The 22,467-nt window shown below is 35.5% G+C and overlaps 1 protein-coding gene across 1 annotated transcript in view; it reads right to left on the reverse strand.

The window, feature by feature from the left end:
- Positions 1-22,467, reverse strand: part of PCDH15 (protocadherin related 15) — a gene marked incomplete at its 3' end in the record, with an annotated part of 1,266,261 nt that overhangs the window by 273,280 nt on the left and 970,514 nt on the right. Inside the window, exons 18-19 of the mRNA XM_080641959.1 lie at positions 15,345-15,538; positions 248-380 (exon numbers count right to left, since the gene is read on the reverse strand). Of these exons, the coding sequence (XP_080498085.1) occupies positions 248-380; positions 15,345-15,538 (327 nt within the window). The remainder of the gene's footprint in view (positions 1-247; positions 381-15,344; positions 15,539-22,467) is intronic.

The following is a 22,467-nucleotide window of genomic DNA, read 5'->3' on the forward strand; positions in this document are numbered from 1 at the left end:
GTTTCCACTCCCTTCATTCTCTCTTGTAATGATTGCAGCTAATCCCTGCCAGCTCACATTAGTTCTTCAATTGTGGCAATCAATAGAATAGATTAGCTGTGGAAAGCCTCCATCCATAGTACCCCTGCTTTCCTTTCCAGATGGAATTTTCATCGACTCAAGTGTATGCAGACATGTGAGCTCTTACCCCCACCCAGGCACAAATATAAGCCCATTAGTCTTCAAGGTTGTCGCTTCATGAACATACCTGTAGATTTAATAAAACAGCACCAATCCTCATGGCTTCACTGACTTCTAGGCTATACATCATCTGTGGGAAGCGGGGAGGGCTTTGATTGTCTGGAGGAAGCACTTCAATGTACACGGTGCAGATGGAGTGCCTGCAGAGAAAGAGAAGCCAGCAAGATGGGTAAAATCCTACACATTTAATGACAGACTACATCTGGTATTCTGTTGTTGGGTTTAGAAGAGAAAAAATTGGGAATTTTTGTAGAAAATAAGGATATAATTCAGAATCAAAGGGCAGGATAATAAAAGCTATCACCAAAATGTAAAGTTTTTATGAAATTATCTTATTAAGATCAAAGGAAGATTTTTAAATGAAACTCTCTGTAGCCCGAAAATTATTTTGGAAGGAAACAAAGAGAAGTTTCCTTCAAAAGTCGTAAGGATTGTAATTGAAAGTCAATATATTTGGCCTCTTGAACTAAAGTAAGTTATTTGTGTTTTTGCCTCCCTGACAAAGTTTATATAAAGTTACAAAAAGAAATTGACAGCCAGTTTGAAATTGAATTGCCATGGCCTAGAGCAAAGAATATCCTTACATGATATTATTCTACAATGTCATAATTTTAGATATTTTACAACAGCATATTGTACAATTATCCCAAACAAACTTACAAACTAATTCTTTGAATGTTGGGCAGCAATTTAAAAAAGGACATGAAAGGATTTAATCCCTTTTAGAAGGAATTAAGGCGCTAGGAAGGCACTTGAGCATTCTATATTGGCCCCTCTTGCCTTTTGTGCCAAGAGGGACCCTCTTCTCACAATTCAATTGCCCTCAGTTGTTGCCTGAGCTTTCTATTCATGCTGAGCTTGAAGCCTCGTGGTGGCTGGTACCATGGATCTGTCTCTCGCCCAATTGTGTGAGCTGGGCCCTCCCTGGAGAAGAAACCTGAGTTCCCCGAGATATGTGATCAGTGCTGGGGCCCCGCCAGCAGGCCAGGGGATCCCAAGGCAGGTGCTGGGCATGGAGGCCACGGGGGCATAGACTACCAAGGAGACAGAACTGAACCTCACATCACCCTGCTTGGCCCCAGAGGATGACTGGTTAGCCAGAGACGGGTAAGATTCCTCAGGGAAGGAACAACCTAAGACAGGCACAGTCGCAGAGGGGCCATCAGGAGAGAACTTGGGGGTTAACAGAGGTGGGGCACAGACCCTCACCCCCCCAACCTTGCAGGGGCCTGAACCCTCACCCTGTCTGAGGGAGGTCTCCTGCCCCCATGGCTGCTTTGCTTCCCACGCCCAGCTCAGATAGGGACACAGGTGACAGACAGTGACTTGGCCCAGCTCAGATTGGGACCCAGATAACAGACAGAGACTTGGCCAACAGCAGCTGCCCTATATCTAAATCCAGTCTAGCACCAGGAATGCTCAGGGCCTACTCAAGAATGCAAATAATCCTTTCCACTAATATTTACAGGGTAAACTAAGATTGTTGTAGAATATTAAATTTGACAGTAAAATAATAATCAAGTTTTCAGATTAATTTAAATAGGCTAATTGAAATAAGTGAATATTCAAGAAAATTTAATTGTACTGGACAAAAAGCTGTTCCTAATGTGGTAACTAAAATTTCTATTGGTAGTTCGTCTCATGGTAAAATTCCTGAACATGCAAAGAACCTAAAGCAGTCATATTTTTGTGCAAAAAATTAAAATTTGAAGTTATCAAGACTGCATTATAAAATTTACAAAAGCCTCCATTAATCAAAAAAAGGGGGGATAGTAGGGTAATATCATGTAAGGAAAATATCCTGTAAGTAAATTACATCTAGAAAATTTTTACTTTACAAAATTAATTTTCATTTGTAATGCTAACAGCAAGATACCCATGAAAAACACATATGGTGTCTAAATAAGACAGAGGAAAATCATTTGGGCAAAAATAAAAAGGATCCCAAATCAATTATATAGAAAAGATTCCTTTATTAACTTTTGGTCGAGAATATGTTTGTATATTTTCAGAAAACAACTCCAAGACCATGTGGATTCCTACAACAGAGAGGAATTGACAGGTCTGCTCCAACCACGAAGACAAGCGGAGAAACAGTCCAGAGATGGAAGATGCTGACGATGCCTTGCCACGCTAGCAGTCAGCAGCTGTGCATCGCAGCAGGTTGCCTAGGACCAAACCAGAGAGGATCGGACCTGCATTGCCACCATGTGCCCACCATCCAGATATCATTGCTGACATGTACACTTAAGGAACTGTTTGACATTGAAACGGGGACTCAGAACTGTTGGACATTGAAATTGGAACTCAAACATTTTTGTTATTATATGTTTATTTCTAGTGTGCAGAGGCAAGATTTTTTAAAGGAAAGAAATGGGGAAAAATAGATACAGAGGCAAAGAAGCATTGAACAGACTGTCAAACTACAGCAGGAAGGCAGGGGAGGTTGGGGGGGGGCGCTGTAAGAGATCAACCGAAGGACTTGTACACATGCATATAAGCATAACCAATGGATACAAGACACTGGGGCAGGGGCAGGTAAAGGCATGTACTGGGGGGTAGGGGAGGCCGGGGAGAGGTCAATTGGGGAAAAAAAAGGGGGACATATGTACTACTATTTGTAATACTGTAAACAATAAAAAATAATTAAAAAAATAAATAAATTACAAAAAAAAGATGAAAGGAAATGCCTCAGGTACTGTTTCCCCCCCCCCTACTTATATTGATAGTGTGAATTAAAATGAAATAGTGGCCCAAAGGAGGCTAATAAATGATACTGCTTTAACCTCTGACATTATTTTGTAATGCCTCTTTAATAGCAAAAAAAAACCAACATTCTGTAAATATCTGTTAATATGAGCTCTCCTTGGGGCTCACTTCCTATTAAACCAGGAAAGGATGTATTAATTAAAATAACATACAAAACAAAATAGGGGCTGTGTTTTATTAGTTTTGTTGCTGACATCAATGGCTTAATGTAAATGCATGTCAAGATTCAGGATCATACAGTGATCGTTGTAGAAAATAGTTGCAAACACAATAACATTTTAAAATCTTTAAGGAGTATAATATGAAGAGTTAAAAATTAGATTTCATTAAAACCTTCCATTGATGGGGAATTTTTGGAGGATAAGAAGATAATCTATTATTATAAGAGCAAACATATTAAATTGACAGAGTCAATACTTTTGACAACACTGAAATTTCTTAACACAGCAAAAGCTAAAGAAGCAAGTTGTTCAAGGTCTGTTCAGATAAAACACTGGCTAAAGTGTATTAATGAGACCTGACAATTTACACAACTAGTCTTCTATGTTGAAGAACTCCGGTACTGCTTGAGTTGTATGCTTTAAACTTATTGTAACAATAACATGAATTGTTGTTCAAAACACATATAATTTTTATTTGGGGGGATAGAATTTTTTTAAATCAGATCAAAGCTCTTTTTATTAAATGCTTCAATTAAAAGACATGGTCACCAGAACATTTTTCCCCCAAGATTATTATAATAAAACTAGAGGTCCAGTGCACAAAATTTGTGCATGGGGGTGTGTGTGTCCCGCAGCCTGGCCTGCACTCTCTCACAATCCGGGATCCCTCAGGGGATGTCCAACTACTGGTTTAGGCCCAATCCCTGCAGTTGGACATCCGGCAGTAGGACATCTCTCTCTCAATCTGGGACCGCTTGCTCCTAACCGCTCTCCTGCCTGCCTGCTCGCTCCTAACCGCTCTCCTGCCTGCCTGCTCGCCCCTAACCACTCGCCTGCCTGACTGCTCGCGCCTAACCACTCACCTGCCTGCATGTTCAGTGTGCATCCTAGCGACCGGTCATTCTGGTCATTCCAATCACTCCACCTTAATGTTCCCTTATGCTTTTATATAGAGATAGTCTACTTTTTGTAAAGCTTTTAGATCACGGGCACTAAATGTTTTTTATAGCTTGTCAAAGTGTATTATGTCTAAATCTAAATAGTTTCTACATACCTATAGAACATTAAGCACTTTTCAAAAACTGCAGTGACTTTAAAAAAATATCATACTTATGTTTACTGCAATATAAAGCAATCACATTTTAAATTTAAATTAAAATCTTTTAGATTTTTATAATTAGTTAAAATATCTGTATTAATTTTTGCCTCTGATTTTATCACTTTAATTAAATTCTAATTTCATTTTACTTCAAAATATTTTAACAACCAAGCCTTTGAAATGAGAATAATAATATCTAAGGTTAGCATAAGGATTATATAAGATTACATATTTATATTTGTGTGTTCACTTGTGTGTATACATGCATATGTTTATATGTGTATATGTAATATCTGTAAAACATATTTATCAGTTATTTGGATAAATTTTCAAAACAAGCTTTCAAGTTGTACTTTATGGAATGGGGTAAATAAGCTTGCACTTACCTTAGTCATCATATTTTAGAGGTTTTAATTGCATTCTTTTAGTTTTCTAAATTAAATACCTACAGGCCTGGTATCCCCTCTCCACTCCCCAGAATAGAGTGTGATGAGTCTTAGGGATTGGACCTTTTGAATGAAAATCACTTGGTGTGGGGCATAAGAATCTACATTTTCCATAGATATACAAGGCTCTACATACACACTCAGTTTTGGAGACCACTGCTCCAGAGTTCTTAGCAAGTAAAACAAGCAGGCTCAACAGCTTTTTAAATTAGTAGCCCAAGGTTTTCTCTACAAACTGACCTAAAGCTCTCCTTAATAACCCTATAGGTGAAAGATTCCCTTAAAAAAAAAAAAAGAAAAAAAAAGTAGAAGTCACCTGTACTCCAAATTCAAAGCTTACTTTCAAAAGGTGAGATCCTTCCTAAAGCTTTGGCTTACTGATCTGGAATACTTTACAAAAGAATATGAATCTCTTTCCACTTTGTGAAAGTATCTTTTACACTAACCTTACTATACTTTGTGTATTTCCTTATTCTTTTCCCTTTGACAACTTTCCCATTGGAGGGCTAAAATCTTTACATCCCCAATACTACAACAAGGATCTCCAACTCAGATGATGCATGTATACTTGCCTTAGAGAAGAAACTAAAAAATGCAAAATACAAAGACCTTAGATTCTAGAACAGAGAACCTCTGTGGTCCAATATGACTGTCACCTTCATCTGCCTTTACTCCTTTGCTTCCGCTCCTCCTTTCCACAGTAATTCAAATACTAGAGAACTCATTACATTTTTACCCCTTTAGACTGTGATCTTAGAGTTATTTGAGGAAGATCATATTTCCAAGTCTAGCATTTTTCAAGGTCTTGCATTTTTCATCTGTGAAATACTGGCACTTCCCTACAATGTGTTTAAATAAGCATTGACCTATTTGAGGGTTCTTGCTTTGTAAAATGCTATCTCCTTTTTATCTCTAATGTCAGCACAGTGTCAAGAGTTAGCTTTCCTAAAACTAGATAATAATAGGATTTACAATAACATGCTATCAATAATGCATTAATATGCAGTAGTAACTCAACAGCATCAGCTAAGTACATATTAAAACAGGACAGTCACTAGATAAATAATATTTTATGTGACCATTTTATATGTACTTTTTATAGCTAGTATTCAATGCATAAAACTGAGCATCTGTATAATACAAATTTTATTTTTATAATGTAGCCCATAAGATGTGGATGAATATTTCTAAAAATGAAAATTGTAAAGCTTTTCTCTTTCTTATATGGCAATGAAGGTCAAAGTAGAACAAGGCACATTATCTACTTTCTTAGATAATCCTAAGATTTTTGAAAGACCCTTGAAACCCATTAATTTAACTCTCATTTTATGAGAGAGGATTACAAAGTAAAAAAGATTAAGTGACTGAATTCAGGTTATAAAGTTAATTAACAACAGCAGATAAACTAAAAGGCAAGGCTCCTGAATTCAAATTCTGCCTGTCTTTTCTCTCCACATTTCACAAGAACAAATTTGGGGAGTAAATTGGAGAATTTTTACTTATCTGATGTGTGCTTCTGTGTGAGTGTAAAACATCCTTAGTTTGTAATGGTGGATGTTATCTTGCAGGAATTCATAAGTTATTTCAAGTCTTAATAATTACTTATATAATGAATGAAGCATCATCCATAGCACTACTGTTTTCTAAGACCAAATAAAATATGAATAAAGAAGCAGTTGGGTAGACTTAAGATGTTTAAACCTGCAAATGGTATAATTTAAAATGATAAAAAGTCATTTTTTGATATGACAATAATACTCAGTAATAAAATGCATGTAGAGGATTGTAATTTTCTATTATATGTGTCAACATGTCCTACAAGATATTTAGTTGTAACTCTACACTTCTACCTTGCTTCTGAAGTGACGGTTATAGTATTATATTGTTTTCTTTAGTAGATTTAAAACAGAGAAATTACCTTCTTTTTTACTTTGTCTCCCAGCAATATTGTGTTAAATAAAGCTATATTTTTAGTTCAATGTTAATGGGTTCTATTTTACTATTTTGTAAGTTCAGAGTGGATTCTACAGGAAGCAAAGATTTCATAATAAAATAAACATAAGAGGTCGGAGAGACTTCTCAGGGACTTCTAGGGAGACATAGTCTTAAGATGCAAGATGTACTTAGATATAAAATGCATAGGTCATTACAGATAGGGGGAAATGTGCAAATTTACAGAGCAATAAAAAAAACTATAAAATTTGTATGACTAAAAAAGGGATCTAAATTGGGCAAAGAGAGATGGGTAAGGGACAGGCACTCATGTGCTATACTTATACTTCATTTTGACAACAATGGAAACTGGCTGAAAGGTTTTCAGAAGTTTAATAATATGCTCAGATGTGCCAAATAATACATAGCTCCCACAAACAGCACAGTTTATCATGTCTCTGTGTCTTTGCTTTTAGTGTTCCCTCTGCTTGGCAATACCATCATCATTCCTATCCAATTATCCTGCACTTACAATTATCTACTGTTACATGTCCAGATTTACCTGTGCCTCTATATGAATGCTATGAGGGCAGAAATCTTATATTTTCAGTGCCTCCACAAGAGGCTAGGGATTGTGGAAACTCAGTAAATTTTTGCTAAAACCACCTTCATTTGTTATTAATATTAAATATATTGTGTGAAGTTATTTTAAAGAATATATATTCAGAATAGAAAAATACTTTATTTGCAAATGTATGATTTAATCTTGAATTAGATATAGCCTTAGATTCCATGAGAAAAATTGGGACTCAAAAAAGTATTCCATGCCATGCATCCATGATTTTATAATACTTTCATTATAAGATATTTGGGGGAGACTGTCTTATATTCTCTATATCTTCATAAATACTTAATAATAGTACTTTATTCATATTAAGATTAAAAACTTATTTATGTAATTTAATTCAAGTACGTAAGTATAAGGAGACCTACATATACCAAAAAAATGCTATACCCTAGTATTTAATTATTTTTTAATATTTTGTTTTTAATCCTTTAAAAAAGTAAAAACACTATAGACTATTGCTTTTTTTACTCTTACTATTTAGCTACTCAAACAGGATAACAACAACAACAAAATTCTTATTTTGAGAGTGTTATTTAACTTATGAATGGAGGTCACCAATATAAAAAGATTAAGATAAATGATTGTTTTTTTATATTACTATTTAATTAGGTTTACATGCCACTGTTGCTGGCATTTGTACATGATATCACAATCTATACTTTATGTTAATAATTTTTCAATAGCATCTGCCTTCTGTATGGAAATACTGAAAGCAAAACCTCACTCTTCAGTTCATTCATCAACTCAATTTGAAGGCTTAATCTTCCTCTAGAAAATAGCATATGCCATTATCCTATAAGGAATTTGATGCTATCCAAGCTGGTAGAATGGAGGTATATTCTCTGCAGGTCCCACTTGATATTTGACCAAACATTATTAGTGAGCTTTTAGTGATCAATCATTGTCCATAAAGAAAACAATGACACTAGGTCAACTAAATGCCTAGTGTCATCAACGAGTCCTGTATATTCAGATTCTGAAGGTGGCACTTTGGTTCCTGGAGTGGAGTACAATTTCATGCAAGTAAAAACCCATTACAGTTGACCTTGAATGACTCATGTTTAAACTGTGTGAATCCATTTATATGCATTTATTTTTCAATTTGCCAACAGTTAAATTCACCCACACAGTTCATACCCGAGTTGATCCAGGGTCAACTCTGTGGTTGGGAATCCACATATGAAAAGAACAGACTAGTTATATGCAGATTTTCCACTATGCTGGAGGTCAGCTCCCCTAAAGCCCACATTGTTAAAGAATCAAATGCATTGTGCTAGTTATTGTAGGCTTATCTAGGCAAATCAGAGATATGACTTGCAAATAGGAACTGAGTAAGAATGGATTATAAAATTTAATTCACTAAATAACAAAGTGGTTAAAAACACCATTCATCATCTATGTTATAAAAACCCAGTGGCCCTAACGCTGTAATGACCAAAGATCAGCGTGGGTGGGCGGGCCGCGAGCATGGTGAGGCTGCGCAGGTGGACAGGGCTGAAAGATTTCACATGCTGGGCTTCTGGTAATATATAAGCACATATAGATTAGACTGGGATAGTACTATCTTTAATGAAAAAATTACAAAATAAATTAGTGACTATTAAAGGATTTTAATAAAAGTTTAAATGATAAAACAGCAAGTGCCTTTATTCTTATAATTAGCATTATTAGCACTGTTATTAAGCAATTGTAGTATGTCTTTCTTCAAAATAAGTATTACATAAGGTTATGGATATGAAATAGAGTGAAGGAGAAGGTTTAGAATCTAATTGTCTTGAGTTCAAATTATGATTCTAGTACTTATTTACTGGGTGGGAGGGAGGGTAGGCAAGGGGTCACTTAGCTAAGTCCATTATTCTCTTTCAAGTTCAAATTTTTGGTCTGCAAAAATATAATTATGCAGTAATCATAATGTTGTTAAAATTAGAAATTTTGTATATAAAGTAGCTTGCATGGTTTCTGGCCCTAGTGCATGGTAATTAAATACCATCAATCATGTTTAATTCCTCTTCAGGACAGCACAGCATGAATGAAGCTATTATTTAACATTTGTTCAAACTTTGACTCTTAGCTGAGATCCTGTAATTACTCACTACATAAAAATATTCAATATGCTTCTTCACAAGAAACAGCACCTTCAGGAATACGCATCCATTTGCTATTTGGATATATGAACTATGGCCAAGTCCAACTAAATATGTTCAAAACAGAACTCATCCCCTTCACCCAAACCATGTACACCATTTAACATCACCGCCACCCAGTCATGTAGAAAAAAACCTTGGAATTTTTTTCTTAGTTTGACAATTCCTTTTCTCCATTCTTCCCAACATGCTCATGTCAAGCCATCAGCAGCAGCATTTTCCCTGGACTCATCTAGTGGTGCTCTTTCTAATTTCTCTTTCTACAATTCTGTCCCCCAGAAATGTATTCTACAGGGTCAACAGAGTGATTTTCCTAAGACTAAAATAATTCCACATGACTTTCTAATGTAAAGTTCTTCCAATGATCCCTTCCATTGACTGGATAAATCCAAGCTTCTTAACAAGGCAAATTAAAATTTTCAGGAGTTGGACTGTAATTCTCCTTTAATCACATTTTACTAGTATGCACTGGTAGGTAACACTGACTGACTTGTAATTATCCATAAGCACCAAGCTATTTCAGACCTCTAAGGCTAGTAAATAATGTGACATACTCTTTTCACCTGGTTAACCTCTACTCATTTTCCTAAACTATTTTTTTTTAGGAAGCCTTCTAAGTACTCCCTCATGATGATAACTGTCCTCCTCAACGCCCCAAAAGCCAAGTATTTATCTCAATATCAAATTTATCACGCTAAACTAAATGCAATTGTTTTATACTTCTATTTCTACACTTTATTTTTTAACCTGCAAATGATGTTACTATTTTTGTCTTTGTATTCCCATAGCATAGTAAATGGAAGTTACATAATAAATCATTGGTTTGTTGGGCTGAATAGGAAATCTTATCCTCACTGACAACTATTTTTTCCCCACTTATTAGAAACAAAATTAGATAGAATTAGTGTCTACCATAAGGGAAAGAAGAACAATTTCAAATCTGCCTCTGCATTTTGGGAACCAAAACTAGATGTGAGGTTTGTATTATGCTGTCCCTTATTCCAATTTATTTATTTAAAAACTAGAAATGAAGTTTGTTAAGAACCATGGAAAACAAAACAAAAACATGTTTGTTAAGAATCTAGGACATTCCAGAATTGTTTTGGCCTCTGCATTTTTGAGACAAGCAAACCACAATGATTCTTGTCCTTGGTAATTAGCACTCTAGAGGGGAGGAGGCAAGGCAGACAATAATATCATACTCTAAATGAAAACACACATAGCACTTGCATGGTGATCAGTGCAGAAGATAAAAATAATAACAGGAAAGGGATCTTACACTATTGGGAGGCTCTTGCAACTGTAAATAGTTGTTAGAAAAGGCTTCACAGAGAAAGTGAAAATGGGGTAAAAACCTGGAGGAAATGAGGTCAGGGAGAAAGCCGAGGGAGTAGCTGGTATAGTCCGAGAGGAGATGAAAGTGAAGTTCAAAGGTTTGAAGGTAGCTGCAAAGCCTCAAGGACAGCGAGGAGACCAGGGAGCTAACTGGAGTGGACTGAAAGAAGAACTGAGCAGAACACCTGGTAACAATATATGACAAGAGGGAGTGTCCTATGGCTGGTGGCAGATAACAAAATGTGCTGGGCCTCATTGGCCTTTTTAATGATTTTGCCTTTTACTTCAAAATGAAATGTAAAAGCACTAAAAAATCTAAGCAAAGGGAAAGATGACGTTGTTACCAGAATCATGCAGTCCACTGACGGGGGCTCAGGCAAAAGTCTAATTAGACTTCTAATTAGAGGAGGTTTTCAGAGCCCTGAAGTACAGTAGCTTGGATTGGGATGTTAAAAATGAAAGTGGTGGGAATCATTGTCTTCTGAGCGTGTTTTCAAGACGAGCTTGGAGTTGTTGCTCAAGATCATGTTTGGAGTTTGAAAGAGGACAGGCACTAAGCATGTCTCCCAGGATAGCTGACTAGGGTGACTACAAGTTTGCAGATGCCTTAAACCACATATTGAATATTGAAGTCACCAAGAATTTTGACCCAAGTGCTATGGAAGTGAGTGTCAGTCAGGAAGGCAGAAATTAAACTCTGTAAGAGTGACCTGTAAACCTGAAGATAACAGTGGGAGGTGAGGTTAGGGAGAAGAGATAATGGAAGAGGAACCAGTCTTCTTGTAGCTGATAGTATCAAGGAAGGGTAATGGATGGTACATTCTTGAGATACTAAAAGGGAGGATAATAAGGAGAATTAGAAAGAACAGTCTGGAAATACCAATGAGAAACTAGGGGTCCACCTCCCAAATCTCCATGATCAAAGGTCAGAGGGGTGTGAAGAGAAAAATCTGCCCTTTGAATGTGCTGCAGAGAAAACATTGCCTTTTTATCTGCTCTGGAGCAGAACAAAAAGGAGAGAAAAGACTCACTCCCAATGTGTTTTGGTTACAGTTCTCCTGCCAATATTCCTGGCTCTGGTGTAATTTTAGGTAGTAGCTCTTTGAGCACTTTCCCTATTTCATCTATAAGATTGTTCTCTTAATATTTCTTAATCTGGGGGATCAATTTAGGTAAATTATTATTTTCTTTAAAAATTATCCCCTTCATTCATGTTTTCAAATTTTACATTATTAAAGCAAAACTGTCTCTTATAATAAATTTAATTTATTTTGTTTCTGTATTATTTCCATCTTAGAATTTATTATGTAAATTTCCACTTTCTTCCTTTTTTAGTAGATTATCTAGTGGTTTATTCATTTTATTATGTTTTCATTTTTGTTGCTATTTCTTTTTTTTCAGAGAACCAAATTTGGATTTATTTATTATTTTAAAATATTTTTATAATTCATTGATACTTGCTGTTACACTAGTTAATTCTTATATTTATTAGTGGTTTTTGTTTATTTTATGAGTTATCATAACAAGTATATAAAATCTTCATAAAATTCTCAAAAAGAAAAAACACACACTATTTTCACTAAACAAAATAACAAACATAATCCAGCAACTAAATTTCAAAATTAAAATGTCATGACCTAGTGGAATTCGTAACAAAAATGTAAAATAGATTTATTTAGAAACAACATATATTAAGGTCAATCAGCATCCCATTAGCTCAAGAAGAAAAGTCATTACTGTCTGCATAGATGGTAGATATTTATTTGACTTGAATTAACCACCATTCTTACTTTTATTTTTTAAGACAGAGCGGAAGGGAGAGAGGGAGGACAGGGAAGAGAGAGATATATTGGTTGCCTACCTCATGCGCCTGGATCAGGCCAGGGATCAAACCTACAACCCAGTTACATGCCCTTGATGGGGAATCGAATCCATGACCCTTTCGTGCACAAAGGGGCACTCTAACCACTGGGACACTGGCCAGGGCTACCATTATTATTTTCAAAAAGTCAATAAAATAGGAATAGAAAAATAGTTTCTTAAGCTAATAAAATATATATTTTTAAACCAAGAATCTAATAAAATGAGGGAGCATGGGAAACATTCCCACTCATTAAAGACAAAAAAAAGCATGTTTATTGTAAGAACTAGCAAGTGAAATTAAAAGAAAAATAATGGATAGAACGATATAAAATTATCACTATTTATAAAATACAGTCCTGGCTAATATAAGGAAATCAACTGGAAATTACAAAAATAAGATAATTAAATAAGAAAGTAGATTAAAATTTATATAAAGAGACTAATAGCTTTCATATATACAAACATCAACCAGAAAGAAGAATAAGAAAAAAGAACTCTATTTACAATAACAAGACACAGAAACAGACCAACAAAAAAATGTATAGGACTTATACAAAGAAAATATTAAAAAAAATAAAAACTACTAAAGGACATAAATAAAGCATACAAATAAAGAGGCAGAAAGTTCTTGGTTAGAAAGATTCATTATCAAAATGAAATAATTTAACCCTAAGCAATTAATTTATATATTTGATATGTTCTCAATAAAAATATAGTTAAACCTGGCTAGCATGGCTCAGTGGTTGAGCGTTGACCTATGAACCTGGAGGTTGGGGTTCGAATCTTGGTCAGGGCATATGCCCACGGTACAGGCTCAATCCTCAGTGTGGGGTATGCAGGAGGCAGCCAATCAATAATTCTTGTTCATCATATATGTTTCTATATCTCTCTCCTTCTCTGAAATCAATAAAAATATATTAGAAAATACCTATATTCAAATATATATATGTATACACATACACACACACACACACACACACACACACACACACACACACACATATATATATATATAGTTAAAAAAACAACAACACTGAACTAACTTGTTTAAACTTAAAGGAAAGGAAAATAACAGAAAGATTAACCAGGAAATTTTTGAGGAAAAACAGCATTCAGGTAAGGTAGCACCACCATATTATAAAGCATAGTTTAAAACCTGAACAATTAAAATTATCTGACAGTTACTCATGAAAAAATAGGTCAGCTAATGGAATAGAAGAACAAGTCTAGAGCCAAATTCATATACATAAGAAAATGCAACTGAAATTTAAAATCCATCCTGTAAACCTACTCTAGCTACACCCAGTACTGAGTGGAGAAAATGGCAAAATTTCCTAAAAAACCTCTCACTGTACAGTAGGATAAATCCCTAATACAACAAAGATTTAAACGTACAGTATGAAGCCAGCAAATCACTAGGAGAAAACCTACAATAACTGTTACCTGGGCTGGCATATCAATAGACAGATGGGTAATGACTATGAACACAGATTTTACAGAAAAAGTAATAGAACTGGCTCTTAGACATAAGAATTGTACTCAAACTCATGAGCAAATGGATATAAAATAAGTGTTATTTTTTTTTTTACCTATCTGATTGGCAAAAAATAAATGTTTGATGTGACACACATCTAGGAGACTGTGTAGAATTAATCATTCTCAACTTGGCAACTAGAATTGTAAATTGTTTTAAGACCTACAGAATATAATTTGGCAGTTATCTCTAAAACCTACAAGTGCATATACCCTTTGGTTTCACTTCTGGGAATTTACTCTATTGAAATATGTGCCCACATAGAAAAGGATATATGCTCAATGCTCTTTATTTCTTTATTGTCAGTAAAAGAGCAACTGAAATTTAAAAATCCATCCACAGTGAATTTTTTAGAGTATTATCTACATATAAAGGAATATTATGTAGCTGTGAAAAAGTTTTGAGGGAAGTATTCCGTATTCATATGGAAAGATAACCCAGGATATACTGTGAGGGAGAAAAAAAAGTCAGCAAGGTGCAGAAATGGATTTATATTCATTCACATTTTCTTGAAATGCATACAGAAAATCTGGAAATAAGCAAGACATTAATAAAAGGGATACCTCAGGTGGGTGACTAGATAAATGCAATTGTAATAGTGAGAAGTTTTGCTTTTTACCCTCTCACAGTATCTAGCTGAGTATGTACACAGAGAATATATATTGATACATTCTATAGGTAAGCGATAAATTCTATAGGCAGAATATATATATATGTATATATATATATATGTATATATATATATATATATGTTTATGTGTATATATTTGTATATAGATAGAATATATATATGTTAATAATCACCGAGACACTGAGACATGACTTCAAATCTGAGACATTCCACGTTACTGCTCTCTGAGATCTATCATCAACCTTGCTTTTCAATGGTAAATTATATACCTGTCTCTGATATTTTCCAGTTTCCGCTCTGCACTCCCCCTGCCCTGAACAGAGACCTGCATCCTTCATATCTATGAAATTAATCATTTTGTGGTTTAATCTTCTCTTTACTTTCCTCTTCCCACAATTGAACCAAATAAGGATATGCAATTCCTAAGATTCCGGTCTCTCTGATTTTCTGATCTAATTTAGATGTTCACAGAATAAAAGGATGCTTGCTGTACTTCTTAAATTTAATTATGGGGGTTAAATGGGAGCGATGAAAACACTGCTTTGGTTCTAACATAAATTACCTTCTCTCTGCAGGAGGAGCATTATCCGCGGCTTGGACCGTGAGTGCGTAGGTCCGCCCAACTATCAATTCCACCCCTGGAGCGATGGTGATAAGCCCTGTTTCTTTATTGATGATGAAGTCTCCCTGATCCCCAATCAGGATTTCATAGGAGATCTCCCCATTTGACCCTTCGTCTGCGTCGACTGCAGTGAGCTGGAATTGAAAATCACAACATCAATCCTCTGGGACTTAACTTTTCACTATGTGTTATTTTTCTCCCCACAAAAGCAGCTTGCTTTCAAAGACAACAAATAAGGAAGTTTTCTTGGCGTATACATTCTTGTTTTCTTGAATTGAGGCTACCAGGTTTGGTTATGCTGCTGCAGCAATCACAGCAGGAAGGATTTCTCTCTCTTTTTCTTGTAAGAGTGATTTAAGGAAAAGTTTTTGGATCTTGAAGACTACCTTTATTTTAACTTAATAAAGGCAAAAAGAGGAAAGCTCTGAAGTAAATCTAATATCCCTATAGAAAATGTAATTATTTTTCTCTATTTTACCTCCTGTTCTTGACACATACACACATATTACATGGACCGAGGCCTGGAGAAATGGAAATGGGTGAAGTTAGCTTTTATTACTCTCATTCTTCCTTTTGCTCTCATCCCCCACCTGCACCCCCCCCCCAACAACCCCATTCTGAATGTTTTCCCTTTTGTCTCCCAGAGATTCTTTTGTTCTCATGTCCCTTTATGTACATTGGATTTAGGAAAGATTCTTATAATCTGTTCACACTGACTTATAAATCATTAACAAGGCCCTAGAGTATTAGCTTTTTAAAATCAAACAAATGCATCTCTAAGTGTAGAATAACTAAAAAATTAAAATATCAAGCCCAAGAAACTTTTTTTTTCTTTTTTTGGGAAAGGGATTCAATTCAGAGTACCTGAAATGATACTTCATTAGCATCTATAAGGCAAATTTGCACATATTTATAATTATTTTAGAGAAAATGATATCTATCAGTTAAATGCTATGTTTGGGCCATTTTGTGTGTGTGTGTGTGTGTGTGTGTGTGTGTGTGTGTGTGTGTGTGTGTAAACAGGGTAACTATTATTAGTTTCACATGGCATAATTGAGATAACAACTTAATGTTAAATAAGGCTCCTTAATGCTCCTGATAAAAATACATTTACTTAAGGGGGGGAGATAAATTCTAGTGGAAAATCATATAAATGTTTTATAAACATTGACAAAATTTTCTGTTTTTACCATACCAAAAGTGATGGATGAGAAAGGTAGCCCCATTTTACACATAAGAAAAATGCAATTAAAAATGTTCTATTGAATAAAGAAAAAAACATACACATGATTTTAATAAATAAACTTGCAGAAAAATGTTTTCATTTACTGACATTTTCTTATACATTTTCATCCATGAATGTCACTTCTAGAAAACTGTGGTTCTTTATCACTAACAGACTCCTTTGCGGGGGACTGCTGGACACTCTGGTGTACCTCCCAGATAAAATGTGAATGTGCACATTTACCTTGAAAGCTAAATTCAAATTCAGGAACCCGATGTTAACTAATGGCCCTTTCAAATGTTTATATTTATTGTCCTGATGAAGTACAAAGTGCTTTACACACCCCATCACGCCACCTACGGGAAATACTGTGCATATTCCATTTCTAGTTTTATTACCCACTGCATTTAGAGTGATAATATTTATAGAAATAGCAGGAAAGAGGGAGGGGGGAGAAGGAGGGAGGGGGGGAGAGAGAAAGAGAAAGAGAGAACGAGAGAGAGGGAGGGAGGGAGGGAGGGAGGGAGAGGGAGAGGGAGAGGGAGAGGGAGAGGGAGAGGGAGAGGGAGAGGGAGAGAGAGAGAGAGAGAGAGAGAGAGAGAGAGAGAGGGAGAGAGAGAGAGAGGAGAGAAAGAAAGAAAGAAATTTGAGAATTTGAAAGGCTGGCATTAATTCAGCTAAATCTAAGCTTAGGTATTTGGTGCTAGATAGATGTGGTTGCCAGAGGAAAGGCTTATGTGAGAATGACAGACATAGTCCTAAAGGCAAAGGAAAAGGAAACTATTTCCAGAACCTGTCAAAATGAATGATGTATATTTATGGAGAACTATTCAAGCCAGACAAACTCATTCCCTTTTGTATGTGGATAAAATTAGAAAATTGGAAGACGGGGGTAGCAAAGGAGATATCAATTTTGATTATAGTAAATCACTTAACACATGTCTCAGGGAATCTTAATTAAAATTTAGCTCAAATTGCACTCAATATTAACATTCTTTCTGGGACTTAAATTGGCTAAAGGAATTTAATGATAAATGGCAATGCATCAAGTTAAAAAGTATGGAGGAGCATGCTTCAGGGATGTAGGTATTATGGCTGGTCTTATTTAACATTTTCATAAATGATGTTGGAAGGAAGGATAAGCTGGATTGTAATTAAGCTGAAGAAGGCACTCATCGGGGAGGTGCCGTAAAAAAAAATACCACAAAACACAGGTGACAGAAACACCCCTGAAACTGCAGGGCCAGCAAACCACAGATAAGCTAATATTTTCAGGGGCCACAGCTAGTATCACAGAAACCATGAGCAAGGAGTAGTTTAATAAATAAGGCAAAAATTAATGGGAGTCTCAAAAATGAAGTAGGGATAGAATAAAAGTCATAGTTGACATAGACCTGAACTATAATATAAAAGTGTGAATGTAGTCTTTTTATATGAATAAGTATATTTTCACTAGAAATGAATTATGATTGAATTGATCACGAGTGTGTGAATCATTTGACTTTTTTGCCTCCTGGGCATCGTGGGTCCTTGTTTCTAGGAAGAGTCCCTCATTTTCCTCTGGGGAGTAATTCATCCCCTTCATAGTCCTTGTTTGGGTGGGGCTGACACTTAGCTCCATCCATGGCAGTGAGACTTAGGCCTGGACTTGTTTGGTTTAAGAAATGGCAGTAACCTACGTTGCTATAATCGTGATGACTCTTGAAACTATTGGAAAAGAGTGGCTGTTATTTTCTCTAGGGTTAAACTCGAAAAATTACATCTGTTGTTTTTGCAGATCTTCTTGTCTGCACTGGGTCCACCTAAGACTAAGGCCCAAAAGAAGATGATGCCAGGGGTAAGAGAAAAAATATCACTGACATTACTGTTTCCAGGTATGCCTGATCCCAAATTCACAACTGATCTTTTCTGATGCATGAACCAAAAGTATACTTAAAAAATAAACCAAGCTAATTTATTTTGCAATTATGCCACTTCAACTGTAAGAATCTTAATTATTACAGGAAAAGAGTTTTATAACTAATTATTCTTACTTGCTTTATGACTATTCATCTAGGATTATTGCATTTTGAGTTTTGCCTATCTAGTACCATGGAGTCATTAATACATCAAATCATCTTTGATTCAATGTATGAGCAAATATAATGCTATGAAAGTGGTAGAGTTGTCCTTGTGTAGAAATCATGATGAATTTATGTAACAAGCAGTAAAATGATATGCATACAGAAAAATAACATATATTTTTCATGTAATATCAGCTGGAGTTTTAAACAAAGGTTATCTAAATTGTAAATGTTAGCAGTTTTTAAAATACATGTTAATTAGAATGCTTTTTTAATCTCTTATTATTCAGGTTAACTAAAACTAGGCTATCAAAGGAAATAGAGTCATGTAAGTAAAATCTCATCATATTTAGTACAAAATAAGGTCATGGATATTCAGGTTTGCTCTCTTTTAAATAAAGTTCAATTTGCAAAGTGAACTCTGGCATGTACACCTGAGTTTAGAAAAGTATGGAAAATATGGAAGTATGCTAGCTCCATCTACTTGGTGGTAATCATAATTACCAGAATTAATTTCCAAACTTAAATTAGGGAAAATAATAATCTGGAGGAAAACATTCATTTCAAGATAATATAATGAGAACCTACGTGGTCTCAGGCACTGTAATGGGAGCTGGCTATAGACTAAAGTTGGTAAATAAAATTAGGCCTTGTTTATTTTTTTAAATTTACTGTATATAAAAAAATATTAGTAAAAAAGGGAATCCATACTGACACGTTGTAACAAATACTATTCAAAAAATAATCATAAAGCACAATGAGTGTGTTGCAGAGTAGATATCAAAGTACTTAGGCGTAGATTAGATTTAAACTGGGTCTCACAGATGAGAACATGATGGAAGAGTATGGATTAAGAGCAGTTCATGGACTGTCCTTATTTGCAGATGACATGATACTGTACGTAAAAAACCCTAAAGTCTCCATCAAAAAACTATACGACTTAATAAATGAATTCGTCAATGTAGCAGGATACAAAATTAATGCCAAGAAATCTATGGCATTTCTATACACCAATAGTGAACTTACAGAAAGAGAGACTAAAAAAACAATCCCATTTACCATCGCACCAAAAAAATTAAGATACATGGGAATAAACTTAACTAGGGAGGTAAAAGACCTATATGTGGAAAACTACAGGACACTGAAAAAAGAGATAGAGGAAGACGTAAACAGATGGAAGAACATACCATGTTCATGGATTGGTAGAATCAACATCATTAAAATGTCCATACTACCCAAAGCAATCTATAGATTCAATGCACTCCCCATTAAAATACCAATGGCATATTTCACAGACCTCGAAAGAACTCTCCAAAAATTCATCTGGAATAAAAAAAGACCCTGAATAGCCACAGCAATCCTTAGAAAGAAGAACAAAGTAAGTGGGATCTCAATACCAGATTTCAAGCTATATTACAAAGCCACTGTTCTCAAAACAGCCTGGTACTGGCACAAGAACAGGCATATAGACCAATGGAATAGAATAGAGAACCCAGATATTGATCCAAACCACTATGCTCAATTAATATTTGACAAAGGAGGCATGAACATACAATGGAGTCAAGACAGTCTCTAATAAATGGTGTTGGGAAAATTGGACAGATACATGCAAAAAAATGAAACTAGACCACCAACTTACACCATACACAAAAATAAACTCAAAATGGATAAAGGACTTAAACATAAGAAGGGAAACCATAAAAATACTAGAGGGATCCACAGGCAGCAAAATCTCAGACATAAGCCGAAGCAATTTTTTCACAGATATGGCTCCTAGGGCAAGGGAAATTAGGGAGAAAATAAAGAAATGGGACTACATCAAAATAAAAAGCTTTTGCACAGCAAAAGAAAACATCAACAAAACAACAAGAAAGCCCACTGTATGGGAGAACATATTTGCAAATATTATCACTGATAAAGGTTTAATCTCCAACATTTACAGGGAACTCATACAACTTAATAAAAGGTAGATAAATGATCCAATAAAAAAAATGGGCAACAGACCTAAATAGACACTTTTCGAAAGAAGACAGAAGGAAGGCCAAGAGACATATGAAAACCTGCTCAAAGTCACTAATTATCCAAGAGATGCAAATCAAAACAACAATGCGGTACCATCTCACACCTGTCAGAATGGCTATCATCAACAAATCAACAAACCACAAGTGCTGGTGAGGATGCAGAGAAAAAGGAACCCTTGTGCACTGCTGGTGGGAATGCAGACTGGTGCAGCCACTGTGGAGAACAGTATGGAGTTTCCTCAAAAAACTGAAAATGGAACTCCCATTTGACCCAGTGATCCCACTTCTAGGAATATATCCCAAGAAACTAGAAACACCAATCAGAAAGGATATATGCACCCCTATGTTCATAGTAGCACAATTCACCATAGCTAAGATTTGGAAACAGCCTAAGTGCCCATTAGCAGATGAGTGGATTAAAAACTGTGGTACATCTACACAATGGAATACTACGCTGCTATAAAGAAGAAGGAATTCTTACCATTTGCAGCAGCATGGATGGATCTGGAGAGCATTATGTTAAGTGAAATAAGCCAGGCAATGAAAGAAACATACCACATGATCTCACTCATTTATGGAAAATAAAGAACATTATAAACTGATGAACAAAAAGATAGATACAGAGGCAGTAAAGCATCAAACAGACTGTCAAATTATAGCGGGAAGGCTGGGGAGTGTTGGGGAGGGGGGCGGAAGAGATCAACCAAAGGACTTGTATGCAGGCATATAAGCACACCAATGGACACAAGACACTGGAGGGGTGAGATTAGGGCATGTGTCAGGAGGCAGGGGAGGCTGGGGGAAGGTCAATGGGGAAAAAAAGGAGATATGTGTACTACCATATGTAATGCTTTAAACAATAAAAAAATTAAAATTAAAAAAAAATTAAAAAAAAGAGAGCAGTTCATGGAACAGGGAAGGGCCTTGTGAGAACCCTGAGGGAAAGGAAATAAATAAGGCTCTGAGAAAAGCTGACTATGATGAATTAGAGAAAGGCTAACATGTGATGAAATTGCAGAGACATGTAAAAGATGGCAGAGGGTTTTATGGGCTGTGAGAAAGTTTGAGAATCACTGTGTGAGGCAAATAAATAATGAAAGTATTCATTTATAGTTGATATTCAATATGTAAAGTAGTCTCTGCATCCTTTATTCTCTATTGATTTTTGAGGGCAGAAAATCTAGGGAGAGTGACATGATTTTAGATAAGAAGGCTACAAGAGAATGGCAGTAAATTATTTTAATGGTTCTTATCCTATACAATAAAAGCCTAATATGCAAATCCACCAAACTGCAGAACGACTGGCGGAATGACCGTTGGCTATGATGCACACTGATCACCAGGGGGCAGATGCTCGATGCAGGAGCTTCTCCCAGCCCGCAGGCCCCGCTGGTCACCCTACAGATCGGCCCTGATCACCGGCCAGCCCTAGGGATCCTAACTGTGCATGAATTTTGTGCATCAGGCCTCTAGTTTATAATAAAAATCATGATAAAACTGTGCTGGTCCTCAAAAAATGGACTGAAATATTTTTTACCTAATATGGGTAAAAAAAATAAATTTGAAGAAAAAAAAGGTTTGATAAACAGCATAAATACCAGTCACACAATAAAGAACAAAGCAATACTGATTTCTATGATACACACAGGATACTTATGCTATTATGAAAGGATTTTTCTGATTTATACAGACACAAATGGGGCATAGTTAATGATAAAAACTATGTTGGAAACCTCATCATCTACATATTTGTT

Source organism: Plecotus auritus, assembly GCF_963455305.1.
Source record: "Plecotus auritus genome assembly, chromosome: 9".
Taxonomy (NCBI): Eukaryota; Metazoa; Chordata; class Mammalia; order Chiroptera; family Vespertilionidae; genus Plecotus; species Plecotus auritus.